The sequence below is a fragment of the Pseudoliparis swirei genome, chromosome 15 (assembly GCF_029220125.1).
Source record: "Pseudoliparis swirei isolate HS2019 ecotype Mariana Trench chromosome 15, NWPU_hadal_v1, whole genome shotgun sequence".
NCBI classification, from domain to species: Eukaryota; Metazoa; Chordata; class Actinopteri; order Perciformes; family Liparidae; genus Pseudoliparis; species Pseudoliparis swirei.
The window spans coordinates 3,469,894-3,490,397 of record NC_079402.1 but is presented as its reverse complement, the minus strand read 5'-3'; the positions used below and the strand labels follow the sequence as shown (position 1 = coordinate 3,490,397).

General features: G+C 44.5%; 1 protein-coding gene across 1 annotated transcript in view; it reads right to left on the bottom strand.

Moving 5' to 3' along the window:
* The window catches only part of LOC130205656 (collagen alpha-3(V) chain-like), an 86,797-nt gene extending 66,549 nt beyond the window's left edge, over positions 1 to 20,248 (bottom strand). Inside the window, exon 1 of the mRNA XM_056433152.1 lies at positions 19,994 to 20,248. Coding sequence (XP_056289127.1) covers positions 19,994 to 20,108 — 115 coding nt within the window. The 5' untranslated portion in view covers positions 20,109 to 20,248. The remainder of the gene's footprint in view (positions 1 to 19,993) is intronic.
* Positions 20,249 to 20,504: the final 256 nt, after the last annotated feature.

The window sequence follows — 20,504 nt, the reverse complement described above, 5'->3', positions numbered from 1 at the left end:
GCAGTAACTACAAAGCACCTATGACATTGGTTATATATCGGAACAAAATTGTAATCTTCTCCATGGAAAAGCATGTGATAATAATAATAATAATATTAATAATAATGTTACCATATGTTATCCATTTCGAAGCAGAGGGAGAGAAAAAAAGATGCTCACCAACCACGGGCCAACAGAAAACAGTGCGTTGAGTCCTGAAAATCACAAACACAGACAGCAGCTGTGTGCGCTTCATTTTTAATCGTCCCCATTCACAGCAAAGCGATGCGTTCTTTCATGGTCATCACGCCGCGTCTTGATCTCTTTCTATAAACCTCCTGCGTCGCCTCGTGATGAGTGAAAGCGCCTTCATGACGATCCACCATTGTTGAACACGATAAACACAACAACACACGCAGACCACAGGTTCAAAAGGCTCCACTTCAATGGCTCCTACGACCATCGCTCTCCACTTTGATGTCGTAATGGTGTATTAAAGTCAGCATTGAATAACAAGGAGTCAATAACTATTTCCTCACTGAGGATAATCCATAAATGAACATGCCGTTTATAGTTTAAACTCCATGCAGAGTTCATAACCTGGAACAATCTCTCTGGCAGGTCAATCACACGTCACTCATCCAAAGTGATGTGGTGTTTATGAGACACGCATATGGTTTCTCATGGATTCAGGTTTTCCATCAGTCGCCATGATCTCTCCACATGTCAGAGAAAGTAACCACTAATTATTTAAAGATTGATGTCTTCAAGGCGCCAAAGCAAACGCATCAACACATGCGTTTGGATTCGCCATAAAAACATCAACATTTACGAAACGAGATCCGTCAAACGTTGTTCCACTTGTGGGGCATTCAGGGCCTCGTCGCAATGACTGGCCAGTGGCCCGTGTGTTAAGGCAATGGTTCACAACCTTTTTTGAGTTATGTATTTGTTTTCAGCCGAGTACCCCCTGACCAGTGTCAAGCATTTTCGGTTAAAAAAAAGAAGGTAATACGCAGCATTTAATATGTAATAGATATACAATTAAGTTTATGAACTTACTTATATTTTCATGAATATTTATTAAATAAGTATTTTCAAAGTTTTTTTTTAATGGATGCTCATTTTAAATATGTTTAAAACAAATCCCACGTACCCCCTCGAGGGCCTTCACGTACCCCTATTTGAGAACCACTGCGTTAACCCTTTATAGGGCATTATAATGTCAACACTACAGGACTATTGGAGGACATAACAATACAAAAAAATGTATAATACATATTGTTTTCAGGTAGAAAATCTACAATCAACGAAGTTACCATATATGGTTCCTCGCCCGATAAGGGCTTCAGGGGTGATGCCATTGATCCTCCGCAGCTGCTTCTCTGTCAACAGGTAAGCAAACATGCACAGGTGTCCTCGGTCTGTTCTACCTTTACGGATTTTGGGAACAAATCAGACGTAATAAGTGGATTCATCAGAATACTGACAACATGTGTTCGACTCCAACTCCTCAGGACTCAGAGGTTCATTCACTGAACGACTCAGAACGTCTTTTGTTCCAGCAGCAGTTTGATTTTTTTAATGAACACCATTTTTTTCTTTCTAGCATCTTTCCGATGGTCATGTTTTATGGGGCATCTTCTGGTTGTGTTTGTTCCTTGTCGTGTGTTGCTTGTCTGTGTCTATTGTTGTCTGTATGAGTTTACCCACAGGGGAGAAATAACATTTTCTAATCTAATAATCTATTCTCTACCAGAACTAAGGGTTCGACAATCGGGTGATTTTAGGTTGAAGTACTTTGATGGGAGGTCTTTTCAAAGGACGACCAGATGACACAAAATACAAAACATGCAGCTAAAAACGGTTCCCTGGAGTCATACGCTGTGTTGTGTGGTCCGGTGTAAAAACACAAGGCTGGTGTAATCAGGGTTTTTCTTTACGGGAGTATTGATCTCTGAACAAACGGGCTAATCAGAGAAAAAGAGAGGGAAACACATGTACGTTGCATTTTTGACCTGCCAAAAAAAACGTCTTCTCATTAATCTGAACACACACACACAATGTTTAACAATCTTGTTGTCGATGTATCCGCCGGGCATAATCAGAAAAAACACAATTGCTTTTGGAGGAATGATTTAAACGATAATGTGCCGACGCCACATCCGGTTCGCGCTGCGGTGGCGTGAGAACCAGCGCCAAGCTGTCAATCAATCCCTTCGATACAGGCAACGTTGGTGAAACAGTCGTACACCTCAGTTAACACACCTAAAGATACTCTCATCCACACAGGGCTGCAGAGCTGAGAGGCGTTCAGGTACACGGCCCAAACCGCCGTGTACTGGAATCTCACACAGATGGCAGACTAATGCAAACAAGACAAAAACAACAACACAAAGTGACCACTCGTCTGGCAGTGGAGCCGGATGCTCGTTCCCTTTTCTTTGGACGAGGTCGACTGTAAAACGCTGCCAGCACCCGCCCAATGATTTCTCATTAACCACCGGCTGCGGCCACCTCCTTGGCCTCGAGTCTCACGTCGCTGTCGTGACGTCGTTTGATAAAAAAATCCCTTCGACGGCAGAAAAAGTCATTCGACGAAGAGTTTCGCAGATGGAGAAGTTTAAAACCAGAGCTGCTCGACATGAGGGACGAACGCCCGCTGAGCTGCTGTGTTCTGCCTTTTAGAAAAACCCAAGCATTCGAATCACGCTCATTCCAGAGGGATGATGCTTCGGTGTGAACATGAACACAGTCGAAGGGTTTTGGAATTGACTTTTTGGGGTAGAGCGAGGCCAGAGGTCCACATTCATGACACCCAAAGCATCGCGCTTAGGCCACGCCTCTCTGGACTGAACTAACTTCTCCTGGCTCAGACATCAGTGGAATGTGGAAGGAGCTTACGGACGTGCTGTCGGACCGTTACGGCGGGGACCAACGAGGTCCACCGCGAGCCAACAGCAGAGAACGGCACGGGGCCGAATGAAGCCAGTCTGCACTCGCGTTGATTATCGAGCTTGGCCGACGCTCTGAATAAGTCCTTCAATCTGAAAAGGAGGGCAAACACGAGTAGAAAGGCGCTCAGTTCTGCCTCCTAACCAACCAATCAGAGGCCAGTAGTATCCGGCCGTGGCTCAAATTAATCATCGTCTTGTATTACATGCTATCCAATAGGGAGGACATACCCATCTGAGCATGAAAGAGAACATTCTAGTGGGAGTGTCCCACATGCTGCTGCTGCTGCTCCACCGGGATCCTTAATAGTTATGGAGTTGAGGCCGTCAGGTCAACGCGGGTCAGACCTGGGATGCTGAGTGTCCCTGAGGGCCAGTGAGGGTCACTGAGGGTCACTGAGGGCCTCTGAGGGTCACTGAGGGCCAGTGAGGACCTCTGAGCTGCTTCTCTACGGCAGAGAGTGATCTGATCTGTGAGCTCTGATTATGAAACGGGTTGTTGCTGTTGAGACGTATTTGCAGCATGTGTCCAGCTAAAGTATCGTAGCCTCACCAATACTACCCATTACAACCTACATTACGCCGACTGTCAGAGCCTCATGTACAGCCACATACGGGCACCTCAACAGATGAAGTGGATAGCTGTGCTCTAAGCCGCCGATACTCTGGTGTATCTCTGAATTAATCTGTATTTATTATTATTATGCCAGGGTTCATTCACATGTTGACAAATAGGTTTCCATGCCTTTAAACCAAATTGTCATGACCAATGGTGTGAAATCGTGTACATCTTAAATGAGAGACAATAGTTTGATTAAAAGAATAAATATTTATATAAAGTTTTATTCTTTTAATCAAACTGCGTAAATGAACATATGAATATAACAAATTGTCCATGATTTTTCCAAAATGTGGGTAAATTCCAACATTTTCAAGGACTTTTTCAGGCCTTGAAAACCATTTTAAAATGCCATGAGTTTTCCAGTTTTTCCATGCCCGTACGAACCCTGATATGCTGTGATGTTAGCTTTACGGGAGATGCAGGTCTTTTTTTTCTGTTTAATCTTGATTTTTGCAGCAAAAAAACAAACAAATCGAAACTTAACTTGTGAAAAAATCTGAACATCTACAAGCCTCTCAAACACGAGTTAAAAGAGAGTCAGGATTAAGGATGTGTTGGATGTCCGCTTGATGTGTAGATGGATAAGTGTTTGTGAACACACAAAGGGACAACTACACACCAGCAGTACCTCACACGTGTGTCTGTCAGCTTGTTGTGAAGTCCTTCCTCCGGGGCCAACTTCTAGTTGTCAGAGGGCTTTTCCTTTGTCTGCCCCGGGGACGTGAGAACACATCCCTCCAATCCAAAGCAAACTCCCGACCGCCCACCGCCGCCTCGTCTCGGGGTTGGCCGACCTCCAGCGGCGCTAATCAGCCGGGAAGCGAAGCCGGCTGTCACGCCGTCCTCGTGGTCGGGGAGGGGGGGGGGATCTCATTACTCTAATAGTCTGAGAGACGGGCCCGACAGATAGCTCCATTACTGCGCGCGTACAAATTACTGGGGGCAGCCCGGATAAAAGGCGCAAGATTAAAAAGACTTCCACCTGAACATGGTTGGGAAACCAGTGGCAAATCACCGGGCCTGATAAGTAGGGAACGAGAGACGGGAAGTCGGAGTAAACATAAGAAACTCTGAAACATTTCAATCAGTCAGTCGTTGACAACCCTCTGAGTGATGAGCACTAAGCCGGTCCAGCCTCAGACGTCATGAGCTCTGGCTAGAGCAAGAGATCCGGTGCTCAGACAGTGTTTTGTGGAGATATTTTATATCCTGTCTCCATGTTAAGTGATAACAGTGTATTGTCGCAGTTTATGAGAGGTCTCAACACAATGTATTAGTTTATACTTCCAGCTTTGTTTTGAATTACACATGCTGATATTCGTAAATGAACTCTGTGTGACTAGATCAATGTCTTCTATCTATATTCTGACTATCTCCATATGATCATTGTCTTCCATGTCTATGTTCTGACCATCTCCGTATATGATCAATGTCTTCCATGTCTATGTTCTGATCATATCCATATATGATCAATGTCTTCCATGTCTATGTTCTGATCATATCCATATATGATCAATGTCTTCCATGTCTATGTTCTGATCATATCCATATATGATCAATGTCTTCCATGTCCTGAACATCTCCATATATGGACTTATGGTTCGTATGCCTGTGCTCACCATCTCTCCCTGAAATTTAAATAACTGACCTCTACATTTAAGCTGGTTAACATCCATAAATGGACATAAAGAAGTACGTCTCACCCCCACTTCTATGTGGCGGGTTTAGGGTATAAAGATCTTGTGGTTTCTTCAGAGAGTTGAAGAAATTCTGCAGTCCAGAAAACTGTACTTTCCCTACCAGAATTTATGTCCAATAAAGAATTCTACTAAATGGATCCTCGACTTCAACCTCGTCTGTGACCAGTCTGTTCAACGAAACTTAACTACCAGCTAGTTTCTAGGAGGTGTCCCTTACAGCGGACCTGGCTTGTTAACCGGGCCTGGAGCCCAACGCAGGACCCGGGAGGGAATTAAAGTAGACCGAATGGATACAACAGCTACGCCGTTAGCCGGTGTGCGAACGCAGCAGATAATGGATGCGCTTGTCTTGAAATAAAACCCGGCAACATTTCCTCATGTGGAAAAACGCAGGACATGTGTGTGTGTGGGGTAATTCCAGCGCCACGGGGAGCATGCAATGATGTAAGAAAGTAGAAGTGGGAAGGGATCCGGACACAGATTGGAACCAGAAGTTGTATCAGTCGCGAGTGGCAGATGTTCGACATGTACATTATAAAAATGTTCTATAGAATGTGAACTTCTGGGAACAGTACGTCTAGCCCCACTGATAATATGGGCAGTATGTTTCCATCAGAGCCTGCAGGACTGGTTATCTGCCTCCGTGGATCAAAACTTCCTGTGCCGCTTTAACTGCTGTTGTAATGGCTTCAAAGGAGGAGGGGGGGGGGCTTAAGGACACTGGAGCCGGTCATCAGCAACTTAAATGCACCATTATGGAGGTAAACGTTAAAAGTCCCCCTTTGGTGATGCTTGATGCACAAACTATAGCCTCACATCTGCAGGACTCCATGACCGTTTTCCTCCAACGGCCTCAGAAGTTCCGACATTTGACATTGCATGTGCAGATTTTCAGACGATACTCATTTTTGTTATAAATATTTGGAGCAAGAAGTATAAAACATAGGATAAACAACACAAAAGGGGACAAAATGAAACAAACAAAAAATGTATCACTAGGGATTGACCTATTCTCTATTGTACATTCATGGATCTATGAAAATAGAATCAGGTCTCTGAGGTGTTACGTATTTAACCCATTTTTCCCCAATATGTCAAAAACTGTTCCAGTTTGTTTTTGAGAGATTCTCCATGTTGTAAATGTCCATTCATGTATTCAGATTAGGACTTTCTTCTGATAACCATTTCCTGGTGAGAGTCTTTTTGCCAGCCAGCAGAAGTACATTTATTAAATATCTGTCTCTATTTGACAATGTTTTAGGTGAATATCCCAGAATTTTTATGGATTCCAATGTAGCTACGAGACTTTTCATCCGCTCGATCGTCAGCTCAAAATCATATAAAATACATCTTTGGGTCATGACTAAATACCCCACTCAGATCTACCTTATATTAGAGCCGATTCGCAAATGTTGGCACGCTAACGAATAAACATTTTGCCTTATTCGCATTGAGATAGGGATGGGTATCGCTTGGGTTTTTTCCCGATACTGGTGCTAAACCGGTACTTTTTAAACGATACTGGTGCCTGAACCGATAATTTAAAAAAGAAGAAGCACAAAACGACGATTGACAATGACGACTTTAAAAACCTCTTCGGCCATCTTCCCTGTAAAAGCCGATCTCATGGAGCACGGGCAAAAAACACATCTCAGACTGTCATGCTCGTAGCTCAAGTTTAAGCTAACTCGTAGCTGGCGCTAGTTTATAGCTAGCGCTAGCTACGAGTTAGCTTAAACATGGTTAGAATGGCTAATTTATTATTTGTTGGCCTACTTTTATGAATGCAAGACTAGCAATCAACGTTACGGTGCTATTCTGAGTTCAGGCTGCTCTTGTCATCGTCGGTCTCCACGTTTTCGGTCCCCAACCGTAATCCCCACTGTGTGTCGAACACCTTCACAGAGCTGCTCGTCATTTTAATGACCCACATTGTATTCGGGGTGGAGGTTTACGTCTAGCGTGGGAGGTTGCTTTTCTTATTTCGGATGAGTATTAGGGAATTAAGCCGTTAACTTGTTTTTTTGGGGTGTTTCAAACACGAAAACACGATAAGAAAACGGGTTAAAACGTAAAAAAGGTGTTCGGTTTTACAGTTTTTCTAATAACCGCATATTGAAAGATTGTATTGTTTTAAAGAGAAACAACATAGCATCCATTGTCACAAACTTAAGGGAAAAGAGAACCAAAAGGAGAATAATAAACTTCGCCGAGCCCCCGCGGTGCAGCTAAACCAAACACTTTGTGTTTGTGTCTGAATCCATTTCACGGCACAATGGATCCATGGTGGTGAAAACCGGCCTCGCTCGAGCCTTCAAACACGCAACAGCTTCCCAGAAACAATGCCAGAGTTTCCTCGGGGAGAGGAAACGTAGAAGAGCGAGCGGTCAACACTCAAGCCGGTCTGGGTCTCCGCCTGCAGAGAAATCCTTCAGACGGACGCCACAGGAAGTGGATGGACTGACGAACACGCCCCTCAGAACCATGAAGGTGCCATCTGGAACCGAAAATGGTTCTTGAGAGTAATGCCATAGAAGAACCATTTCTGGTTCCACAAAGAACCTTTCAAACCAGGGTTCTTTAAAGAGCCATTCTCCTTAAAGAGTTCTTCAAATAACCGATAAAGGTGTCTCAAAGAACCTTCAAAACATGGTTCTTTAAGGCACCATTTGTGGTTCCATAGAGAGCCTTTCAAACCAGGGTTCTTTAAAGAACAATTTCCTTAAAGAGTTCTTCAAAGAACCTATAAAGGTGTCTCAAAGAACCTTCAAAACATGGTTCTTTATGGCACCATGTGTGATTGCACAGAGAACCTTTTAAACCAGGGTTCTTTAAAGAACCATTTCCTTAAAGAGTTCTTCAAAGAACTTTTAAAGGTGTCTCAAAGAACCTTCAAAAATATTTCCTCAAATAGTTTTCAAAGAACAAGTCTCAAACAAAAGAATGGTTCTTCAGCAGAACCATCGTGTGAATACCACGAACACGGTGCAGGTATATTCATCTTTCCTTTAATACACCGACAGGCACTGAACTGGAGACAGCTCAGAGCAGAGCGGCGTAACATTAGCTTCACACGCCGGGTGAAAGACATGAGGGCAGAGGGCGGGAGAGAGAGAGAGAGAGAGAGAGAGAGGGCGACTCGGTCTGTCTGTGGGGAATCCAGGCCGTCCATCAGAGGTTTGTTCCACTCTCTCAGGTCTCCGAGGTCTCCGGTGTCAAAGGGTCAAGGTCAGGAACCTCAATCAGACAAGGAACCTCAAAAAAAGAAAGCGACGAAGCAGAAAAAAAAGATCTTTTATCTCATATAATCTCATGAATATTTGGCATATCCATGATGCTGAAGCAGCACATCATTCAAGCACACAGCGTGCAGAATCAAAAAATCAAAATGTGAATCAATGTTCAAAAAATAACGTGTAAATAACATAAACATTGTTTGAAGAACAAGTTCACAGATTCTAACTACTTTCAAACATAATATAAAAAGTCATGAAAACAAAAAAAAAAGTTTTGTAGTGCAGAGTAACTCCATTAATGTATGTATGATGTATGTACCAGCCAATCCAAATCAAAACATGGTCAAGGGTCATCATTCACATCATTGTCAGGTTTGAACAAGAAAAGCAAAGGCAAGCAACATCTCGTTCAACATCGTGATGACTTCAGTGTTTCTGAAGCATCATTAAAAGAGCAGCTGCAGACCATCCATCATTTTTTTTTTTCAACAATACAAAGCAATAAATAAGAAAAAAGCTGAAATCGCAGTCCAGGTCGAAGCTCATGCATGTAGCAGATTGCACAGCGGTCCGATCCAACGGTCCTCAGGGTTCATCCTCAGACACCAGAACACGGACACATCATCGTCATCGGTCCCGGTCGTTCTGATAGCGGTTAGCAAACAGACCGATAGCGTGACACGACTGTCTGAGATCGCGATAATAAAAGTGTGAATGGATAAAGTCGCGGCTCTCGTGAAACCGCAGCACTACGAGAAACGACGATGAAACAGTCGTGTGGATCCACAGATTTCAGCAAAAGCAACAACAACAAAAATCAACGCTGCCTGTTTTCACAGATGTGAATCGGACGGTTCGAGAGACGTTTTGGTTCCTCGCTCGGCGCACATCCAGCGGCGTGGACCCGACGCGCCCGACGAGACCCAGACGAGCTCGGAGTCCATCTGGAGAAGTGGACTTCGAGCAGAACAGCCGGTCCCCAAAGCCGGACCGACCTGGCACGTGAACACAGCACCTGCACGGTAACCCAGAGGCCCGTGTCCAACAGGCAACATGAGAAGGGCTTTTAACCAAATGCCCAGCCACAGGCATGTGGTGAGGCCCCCGGGGGGGGGGGGGGTGGAAGGAATCAGACAATTATGGTTATTACACGCTCATTACCGCTGTACGAACGATCGTGTGCTCACGAGAGTCCGTGTTCTGGCCGTCTTTTTGCAATTTTTTAAAAGCCGCATGTGAAAGAATGCGTTGACTCGATGTGCAAACACATGGGGAGGAGGGGGGGGGGGGGGTCCTTTGTGCTACAGTACATGCGGGTTAGAAAAATAAATCTGTGGGCAGGGCGACCTGTAAAATGTGTATTTTTTTAAACATTTTCCTCGAGATGAGGAAAGCAGAGAACGGGGCCTTTGGTGGGTCGGGTAATGAGTCCGCTGGAGGAACTCGCCTCAACCCAGAGTGGAAATCCAGGGAGGTACATAAAAAGAGAAAGAAAAAGAAAACGCGTGTTTTTTGGAACAAAAGACAAAACCGCCAGATGCCTTCACCCACCGAGTGACGGGGGGGGGGGGGCTCTTTTTTTTTCCTACTGAAAAAAAGAGGCCGCTCCACTCCACAGGAAACGTCAAAAGCTTCAAAACCGCTCTTGACGGAATGAAATGAATTCTTCATTTAAAGCTCCATTGAGTTGATTTATTTTCCCCCGCAGCGCATCACTGACTGGATCTACTCCGTCTGTTCCAGAAGAAACCTCCTCTTCAGGCTGGATGGGTTTTGGTCGTCACACATTGGACCAGCAACCAGGACAACACAACATCTCAAAGCAATAGACCCGTTCTGCGATAAACACCAATAACACCCAGGATGCAGTTCTCACGGAGTCGAACCTTCTCACCATGACGAGAACTTCGTCACGGCCGGTCCGCCACTTTTGGTCCCCGATGGAAAAGTTTAACCCTTGTGTTGCCTTCGGGTCATTTTGACCCGATTCAATAACCTCCTGGTCAATTTGACCCGATTCAATGTTTAATGTCGGTGTTCTTTGTCAACAAACAAACATAAAGTACCTCACTTAAACTTGGAAAACAATATTAATTCTAATAATTTTCTGGAGATTTTAATAGCTGGGGTCATATTGACCTCAAGGGTAAAATATGTTAGTAAATATAAAGGTAACAGGAGGGTTAAACATTGAATCGGGTCAAAATGACCCAAAGGCAACACAAGGGTTAAAGAACCACTGGAGTGGTCGTTTTCGAGCACTCATACAGGAAAGTTCTCACTTTTCTTGCAAAAATGCTCCGCTGAACTTTCCCTCTCGCGCCACCAGGAGGTCGATAGCGGTGGCGTTGAGCTAAACGTCTTCTTGGGCAACCCTCGGACGGACGGCGAAAAAGATTTGACGCCGACATCCGCGATCCCTTCAGGATTCACTCGAAACACGTCGGTGCTCTTCCCCTCTTCACCTCCACGTCAATTCTCCCTTTCATTTGATTCACACTCTTTGGTTTACGACCTGCAAAATAAATGACGCCGCAAATCAGACTCAGCTGTACGTCGTGTTTTGTGCCGAATTAGCAAACGTTAGCATGCTAACATGCTAAAAATAGAACGGTGAACATCACGTTAGCTTTGAAGCACACGGCGTAACTTCGAGATTTCCACGAAAACTAAGATTTGATCTCAGCAGGGTGTCGTTGGTGATTTAGAGTTCAACAAATATCTTTAAAAAAGATTTTTTCTCCGTGTGACTGGCCGACTGAGACGTCCTGATCTCAAAGGTCGACCGCGGCGTCTTGTTCAGGCGTTAGAAAGTCGTTACCGTGAGACAAACACCTCGCTCCTGTTGACAAAGACATGTAAGTGCTTGTAAAACATATAAATAAAAACTCTTGTTAATAAACCTTGACAAGACTCACTCGGCTCTGTTGGAAAAGGCCTTCTGTTGGAGTCCTGACCCCCGAGAGTCAAGGTCAGAGGAGCTGGTTATCTTCAGGTCTCCAATAAACCCAAAGAGGTCGCAGCAGTGCGAGGGTGTGATGAACCACAGCTCGACGGGTGACGGAGGCACACGTCACGCATCAGTAAAACACAGAAGATAATCCGCCTTCTCAGAAAATGGAAAAGTCCAACTGAAAATTGCATTTCCCCCTCCACAGCGTGTCCTCAGACTGACTGGAGGAAACTCCCGGAACGTGGAGAATATGGAAAACCGCAATCAAATGTCCTGACAGGCAGATACCGGCGTTCCCCTCTTCACGTCTGTCAGCGGCAACAGACCACAGCCGATTACGTCACTCTCACCTCATCAGGAGAGACGAGAACGCCGCCGCCGGCTCACGAGAACCGGGTTGGCCTCGCCTTAAAGGGCCGGCGTATCGCATTCAGGGCGATCGACTGGGAGCAGTGGAACCAGTTGTGTTTTATAGCCGGTTCTATCGACAATAAGAGCGCCTTCTCTTCACAAAAGTGACTTTTTTTTTGCTCTGTCCCGATGCGCGCAGTCTGCAGCGCGCGAGCCGAGAAGTGTTAACGCGTCACGTCGAGACAGAAATGACGTGCTGCTGTGGAGATACGATCAACAACAGACGTTTAGTTTAATAAAAGAACAAAGACGTGCTATAGAGAACATTTCAGGGGGGCGGGCCAATTTTGTTTAATGTCATGCGATCTACCAACACTACGCTATGATATATACTATACATTTATTATCACTACAATCACCTGATGTTGGACAAGAGAGAAACGGACTTTCAGATCTTCTGTCTGTTTGCACCAATGGAAGAAGAAGTGACACGAGAGATGACTTTGACGAAGAGGTTAATGTACATTGAGCGTATCAGTGTGACAGCAGTGCAGCCGGCTGAGTCTTTATCTGAAACATGTCAGTCGGCAGCACATTCTCACAACGTCTCTGGAGAATGTGCTGCCGACTGAAACAATCAGTCGCATTGTGTGCTTCCTCCCCGACCGGCGTTCCATTGTTCATTGTTCACAGGTTTTCTGCCAGCCTGAGCATGACGCTGTACCTTCACTGTCCAGCCCCTCACAGAACGCCATCACATGAGGTCATGGCCAAGATGAAAGAAATATCCTCTAATTATACAAATAGGAGAATAGCAAACTAATATTTAAGGCTAGAAGACAGGCAGTTTCTTTAAATATTCTACCTGTGCATGAAAGTACTGCAGAACATAGCTTTATAATAGTTTTTACTCTGTTAAGTGTCCATATATAGTCATCTTTGAATCCTAATATGCCAACTTAAGTATTAACATTTGTACAAGTTTCTACAGACAATATGTTGCATTCTTATTGCTCTGGCATATTTCTTCACTTGTTTTGAGAACATTTAGGTCAGGAGAAGGACGGCGACCTCTGGGTCTGAGAGGTTAAGCCAACGACTCCTCCGGTTGCAAAAATAAGTCTAAGTGTAGAAGTCTATGAGAGAATGAGTCTTGATTTATTCCCTCAGTGAACATCGTAAACATGAGTTTTGAGGTCCTCTTCAATATAGCATGATTGAATAGAACATAAAGCAGGGTAAACTTCATGTATCAGTTGCTAGTATACGGCATCTCTACGCAACATCTCAAATGTCCAAATATGGTCACATCGGTTATTTAGTCGGTCTACGAAAGTCTTCTTCAATACAATAGGATGTTTATTTCATAAATGATGGTCCCATTTGGAGTTAAATAGACCACAAAGCCCCAATTAACACCTAAATCATTGTAAACATGAGTTTATGGTCTCAATCCCTAGTTTAAGGTCCTCTTCAATTCAGCATGATGTTCATTTCAGAAACGATGGTCCATTCTGAGTAAAATAGAAAATAAAGCAGGGCGTCCTTTAGAGTGGGGCTTTATGTATAGGTCGCTAGCATACGGCATCTCTACTTAACGTCTCCGATGTCCAAATATGGTCACTTCGGGTCTTTAGTTGGTCTACGAAAGTCTTCTCCAATACAGCATGATGTTTATTTCGTAAATGATGGTCCCATTTGGAGTCAAATAGACCATAAAGCCCCAAATACCACCTTAATCCTTACAGGATGTGTCCAACAAACCTACAGACTCTTTCATACACACACACACACACACACACACACACACACACAAAGAGCTGGTTAATGTCTCTCTTCTGATTGGATTGGCTTGGTGCCATGCAGCCGATTGAATAAAGAAACAGAAACGAACCCTCCAGGCAGACGAAACCTGGTCTGGACGAACATGTGACCGAGCCCAGGCTTCATAGCACATCACTCACATCAGAGTAAACAGAGGCCGAAACGGGCCCAACGGGGTCCTGACGGACGGCGGGCTGATAGGAGTTCAAAGGGTGAATGACGTGGCTCAACAGGCTGGAGAGTGACGGGGGAAAAAGAAGAAGAAGAAGAAAACAAAAGCTCATTTTGAGTCCGTCCCTTCGGCTCTGCTCCGGTTCTGCCCGTCTTAACAGAGTTGTCACCTCCGGTCCGTCATCAGTCACGTTCAGCCGGTCCAATAAAGATAAGCATCTGCACGATGCAGGACGTTTATGAACACGTCAGGGGCGATTCACGTCAACCCGTCGGAGAATTGATCCAACCAGAAGACCCGCCCCTTCTCCCCGAGCACGTTGGGTTCATCCTCTGTCTGAGAAGAGCTCTCCAACATGATGGATGCAGAGGATTCAGCATGACGTGTCACCAACTTTTTTAATTGGATTTTTCTCTCTATTTATTTAACCCTCCTATTACCTTCAAATGTACTAACATCTTTTAACCTTGGGGTCAATTTGACCCCAGCAATTTAAACCTCCAGAAAATTATTAGAATTTATATTGTTTCCCAAGTTTAAGTGACTTTATGTTTGTTTATGTTTGACCTAAATAGCCCTTAAAATAAAATAAAATACCCAACCAAAACCAATGTGTGTAAAATGTTGATATTCTTACATGTTTTTACACAGTGAAAAACAGCCTGGGGCCAAATGGACCCCTAAGAACACCGATGCGTACAAGTTGTGTTCAGGACATTGAAAACATATCATGTGAATTTGGTGTTTATCTATTTGTCCCCAATAAATTAGTAAAAGTCATGAAATATGAAGGAAATAAAATGATGTCAATAGTTTTTTTTAGAGACGTTAAACATTGAAAGGGGTTAAATTGACCCCAAAGGTAACAGGAGGGTTAACTTGTGTATTTTTATTGTCTTCTTTTCCCTAACTTGTTGTGTAACTTTCTGGAATGCAGTGTGCTCTGCATGCTCTCTTGCATTCTGATCATATTTGGAAAATAAAATGACAAAAAAAAGAAAAAGAGAAGAGAGATAGACGAGAACATGTGTGTGTTTAATGGTTATTTGAGCGTTATCGTCACACACCGACGACTCTTTCCCTGAGCGGCAGCACACGTTGCTCAGGTCACACAGAGGTCGACACAACAGGAGGTCTCTTCTCCTGCAGGGAGTCTTTTATGTGGCAAAAAAAGAAAAAAGCTCCTCAATTACGAGGTAAAACGTCTGTGTGTGTGTGTGTGTGTGTGTGTGTGTGCGTCTCACTGGTATGGCACAACATTGCATCACCTGGCATCTATTTTGCGGAACACAAGCGTATGAAGGCAGTTACACATGTCACAGCTGCGGCAGTAAAAACGGGCCTCCCGGCTCCCACCTTGACTTGTTCAATTTTTTTCATTTCTTTTATTTTTTTCTGAGGAATAACAATAATATGATAGTTTAAACGTTTCCCACGGGGCAAAATGGTTTGCCAACAAAACGTCATTGCCCCTGCTATTAGAAAAACCAGAGACGTGCCGAGGGCCGTAACCGAAGCCTCTGCGCCGCGTCACAGAGTCGTGTTCACACGCTGACCAGCAGCCAAGCCCGCGAGACACAGAAACAACAACACAACGTCGGAACCAAAAATATCTCTGACAAAACCAATTCATACGACACCAGGAGGCGAGAAACCGGATTGAACGAGTTGAAAACGCTATCAGCCGAAGGTCAAATGTCAAAGACCTCTAGAAACCTCTCGGGTTGCAGATATATTCAACCCCCCATCTCATAAAATCCCCTTTCTTTTGTTGGTGGTGACCAGCGAACACGTGAGGATCCAGACTGTCGCCGCCCGATGGAGGCGGTTCTGATCCAACATGTGGTTCTGCCCCCGGCCGTCTCCAAACGCTTATTCACACACAGCTTTACCACAAGCGTTGACACCCGGGGACCGAGCCGATGACCCGGTGTGTGTGTGTGTGTTGCAGGGCATGTGGGCCTCCGCCTGGGTAAAGCTGGCTAATGGGCCCCAGATCGGGGGTCACGAGCCCACGACGGCCCCAGATCACGTTTCATTGGAGGCAGATGCTCGGCTCGCGGTCCGGCGTTATCCTGGCGATGATATCATGAGCTCCGCCGGATGGAAAAGCACAAGAGTGGCCGGCACCGTGTTCCTGGTTTGAGAGTTTTGGTGACAATGTAAATGCTGACCATGCCTTATGGGGGGGGGGGGGGGGGGGGGGTTAGAAAACATAACAAAACAATAGTGTGCTTGCCAGTTGTTTCTAATCTAATTATATTTTAATTTTATTGTCACCTTTTGTACATAAAGTTACACTTTCTTGACCAAATGCTTTGAAGTTCAGGTAATGTGTTAATGCAAAAACAACTCATTAAAAACCTCTAGGAGTTGCAAAGTTCACGTTACAATATAAAGGCGACGTGTACATTGCAAATACACTCATATGTAGGCTAATGGAAAAGATATTCAGGCAAAAAAATGATATTTAGGCAAATTTAGACTTTAATTTTTTTTATTTAGACTAATTTAGGCTTTAAAAGAAAGATATTTAGGCAAAACATATATATTTAGGCTAATAAAAAAGATGCATAGGCTAATTTAGGCTATACAAAATATATTTAGGCTAATTTAGGCTTTAAAAAATATATATTTAGGCACAGAATGTATATATTTAAACTTATAAAAACATATTTAGGCTAATTTAGGCTTTAAAAAATATATATTTAGGCAAAGAATATATATATTTAAACTAATAAAAACATATTTAGGCTAATTTAGGCTTTAAGAAATATATATTTAGGCAAAGAATGTATATATTTAAACTAATAAAAACATATTTAGGCTAATTTAGGCTTTAAAAAAAAAGATATTTAGGCAAAAAAAAAGATATTTAGGCCAATTTAGGCACAAAAAGAAGATATTTAGGCTAATATTTCAACCTTAACCAGTAGCAGGGCTATACACATTAACTTGTTCCTGAAGGTGGAGCCAGAGAAAAAGGTCACAGGGTGATTAGAATTTTAAAAATGCTTCATCTGGGGACCACAAATGTACAAAAACCACATGTAGGGTTGATGTGCACATCAGATGACATGTGGTGTGAAACATTTTGGATCAATGTCAAGAATTAAACTTGGAAAGATCCAATAAAACATCAGGATCTGCATCTTGAAGCCAGTCGTCCACCTAAATGTTCATCAAGGAGAAACTTTTTTTACCAGAAGGCGGAAACCACGTTTTTTATGAGGAGCTTCAATCTGCCAATGATTACTTTGTCCAAACAGCTAAAACCTTGGAGAGAAAAAAGCCTTTACCTTGAAAAAATGACTTCAGCGTATGATGAAAAGTTTTTCTTTCCAACTTTAGTAAATGTAAATAAGAAGAATCCTTTTGGAAAATACTCATCAACTTCCATGTCAAGCTGGCTGCTTTGGAGGGTTCACAGTGCCAGACTGACATCTTCAGGACGATCGCGACGCTAACGTGTTTTTGAAGTCGCTTCCTCTAAAGCAAAGGTGTCAAACACAAGGCCCGCGAGCCACATTCGGCCCGCCACGTTTTTTATGTGGCCCCTGTCGTCTTGAAAAGACACGTGATCACATTTTCTTCCAGGAATTTAAGAAAAATATCCTGTGCTTTTATTTTGAAGGTTTCAAATTAAATGAATTTATGTTATAATATTAGAGAAGTTCTCTCATGTACATTATTTCTACACTCAAATAAACAATAATCAAATGCAAAGAGAGTTATTTAACTATATGTTTGTGAGTAGTTTACACAGTATTTCGGTAACCGGCCCTTTAAGAGGGCGGCCATGATGCTGATGGGGCCCACGGTGAAAATGAGTTTGACACCCCTGATCTAAAGCGTCGTCTGAAACGAAGCCTTCCCAACGTGTGCACATGAAACACAGTTTCTCTAATATAACGTAAATCCATTTAATTTAAAACCTTCAAAATAAAAGCACAGGATATTTTTCTTAAATTCCTTTTAAGAAAATGTGATCACGTGTCTTTTCGAGACGTCAGGGGCCACATCAAATGACGTGGCGGGCCGGGTTTGGCCCGCGGGCCTTGTGTTTGACACCTGTAGTTTGGAGCCTTTTCACTGCGGGAGTTTCACTCGCGCTGAAGGTCGAGAAGGTCAGCCGGTCGGCGAGCGGAGCGGTGACGTTGAGGCTCGGAGACGCTCGGACACGCCCCCTTTTGAACATCACAAGCCTCCTCCTCCCGACAGCTGCTCGCCGTACGGCGCTCTAGGCACGGCCGTGACCCCCAGAGGTAGACGAGACCATCAGAGAGAAGGTCAGCAGGGACCCGCCCACCTCCACAGACAGCTGTGTGGAGCAGTGAAGCTCCTCAAGCCGATTGGTCGATCATAACGGCGGCGGCATGGCCCCCAGCTGGAGAACTCGCTCCGTTTCAGTGAACGGGATTCACGTCTTTGAGGAATTCACATTTGCACTCAATGTGGAGGCGAGCGTGGCGACTGTCTGCAAGATGTCTAACACCTCGCCTCAGATGGGATTAAGAGGTCTTTGTAGAGCCTCCCCCCCCCCCCACCAGGCGGCCTCCAAGCAGACAACGACCAATCAGAGCTCGCTTGACAAACACAGTCGAACCGACACGCGAGGGTTCATCGAACGTGAGTTTTGGTCTTAATTTGTGCTTTTTTACCCCCGAGGGTTTCAAAGTGTGGCCCCTCCCTCACGAGAGGGAGAAGGATCCAATCTAAGGATCTAAGGGAAATGGATCTAATAGATGGGACTAATGGAAGGATCTAATGACTGGATCTAATGGATGGATCTAAGGGATGGTCTAATGACTGGATCTAATGGAAGGATCCAATGGAAATGGATCAAATGACTGGATCTAATGGAAGGATCTAATCGAGGCCGGTCTCGGCGTCTGGAGCACTTTGGGGTTCAGGGTCTGACCAGAAGGACGGCTTGATGGCACCAATTTGCTCAAAACATTCGTAAGTTGTATCGGCACGAATCCCAAATGCCACCGAATGAGCTCCGTAACCACGGCAACGGGGCGAGAACCACGAAGGACGCGTGGGAGATCATCGCGGGCCCATCCGGTCAATGTCGACCCGAGGCGTCGACCCTCCCGCCGTCTCCGGTGAGACTCTAGAACGCGTCGGACGCGCCCTCCGCGGGTTCCCCGCTCTCTGACGCCGACCGAACGCCAAACTAGAACAAATAAAGTCCGTGCGACGCAGCGGAATCCAGATGCGACGCGCTCGTCGAGCTGCGGCCCGACGGGTCGTGGAGGGAACCACCTCTGATCTGCAGCTGTCACTGCATCATCAAACGGCCCCCAATTAAAGCAAAGCGGGTCCAGATATCGAGACGAGACCGACGGCAGAGCCGTGATTAACGAAGTCTGCTTGGCAGCGAGGAAGCATTCCACGTGATTTATGAACCTCGGAGGAGGTTTTTTCCTCCACATGTGCTTTCTGACGAACGATGAAGACGTTTGGCGTCCGTGATTTATTCGGCGAGTCCACAGAACATCGCTTTGTGGGCAACGTGTGCATCAAAGTGTTGATGGACACGGCATCAATAACACACGTTTAGGATTGTTTGTGGTCGTTGAAGCTGTGAGTGGGAGCAGCGTTGGAGGTAAACGACCTTTAAGGGGGCAGACTGGTTCATGTTATATTAATACCTACAGGCTGGTCATTGAAATGAATACCTACATTATATATTTACTTTTATTTTTTATTTAAGAAACAGCAACAGCAATTGAACAAAGTTAATACATGCGGTAATTGTTTTATTTTTTAAAATTAATTAATTAATTAATAATTTTATTTAAGAAGCTGTTAAAGCAATTTAACAAACTAATACATGCGATAATTGTTTTATTTTGTATAATTTAAAAAAATGTTTCTTTATTTTAGACTGTTATATAACAACTGAACAAAGCTATTACATGTGGTAATTGTTTTATTTATTTTTAATTTAAGAATATGTTTAGCAAATGATCAAAGCTAATAAATGTGGTAATTGTTTTATTTTTTGAACACATTACATGATTTAACATAAATATTGTATATTAGCATAACTTATAAGGGCTCCTGATAAACCCCTCTGTGTGTGTGTGTGTGTGTGTGTGTGTGTGTGTGTGTGTGTGTGTGTGTGTGCGTGCGTGCGTGTATGTGTGTGTGTGTGTGTGTGAGCTCCACAGGTGCAACGCTGCGCCCTTACCTGTCTGGAGGGTCCCGGAGCCGGACTCGGACTCTGCTCCAAAATCCACCGGCGCGCCGCTGCGCGTCGCGGAGAGCCCCAGGAGGAGGAGCGCGCACGTGAACCAGCAGCACATCTTTCACGGAGGCGGTTGCGTTGCGTCTTCTTTTCTCCTTTTTTAAAATCACCTTTTGCAATTAAGACTGAACGACGTGCACACTCTGACTCTCTGAAGCGCGCTCCCGTGAGTCAGAGCGTGAGGAACTTGTGGCTTCAACTGTGGAGTGCGACGCAGGGAGTGACTTCTCATCCTCTTCACCTCTCCTCCTCCTCCTCCTCTTCTTAAGCAGCCTCTCTCCTCCGGACCCGCAGTTGCAGCGCATCACAGGCGTCTCGTTGTTGGGGCCCCGCCCACTTCCTGTGACGCGGGACCAATTAAAATCCTGCAGGGCCTCCGCCCCGTTTAGCCCCGTACGGGTCGCTTTCTGTCTCGAGAGGTCAGTGTGGTGGTGGTGGTGGTGGTGGTTGTTGT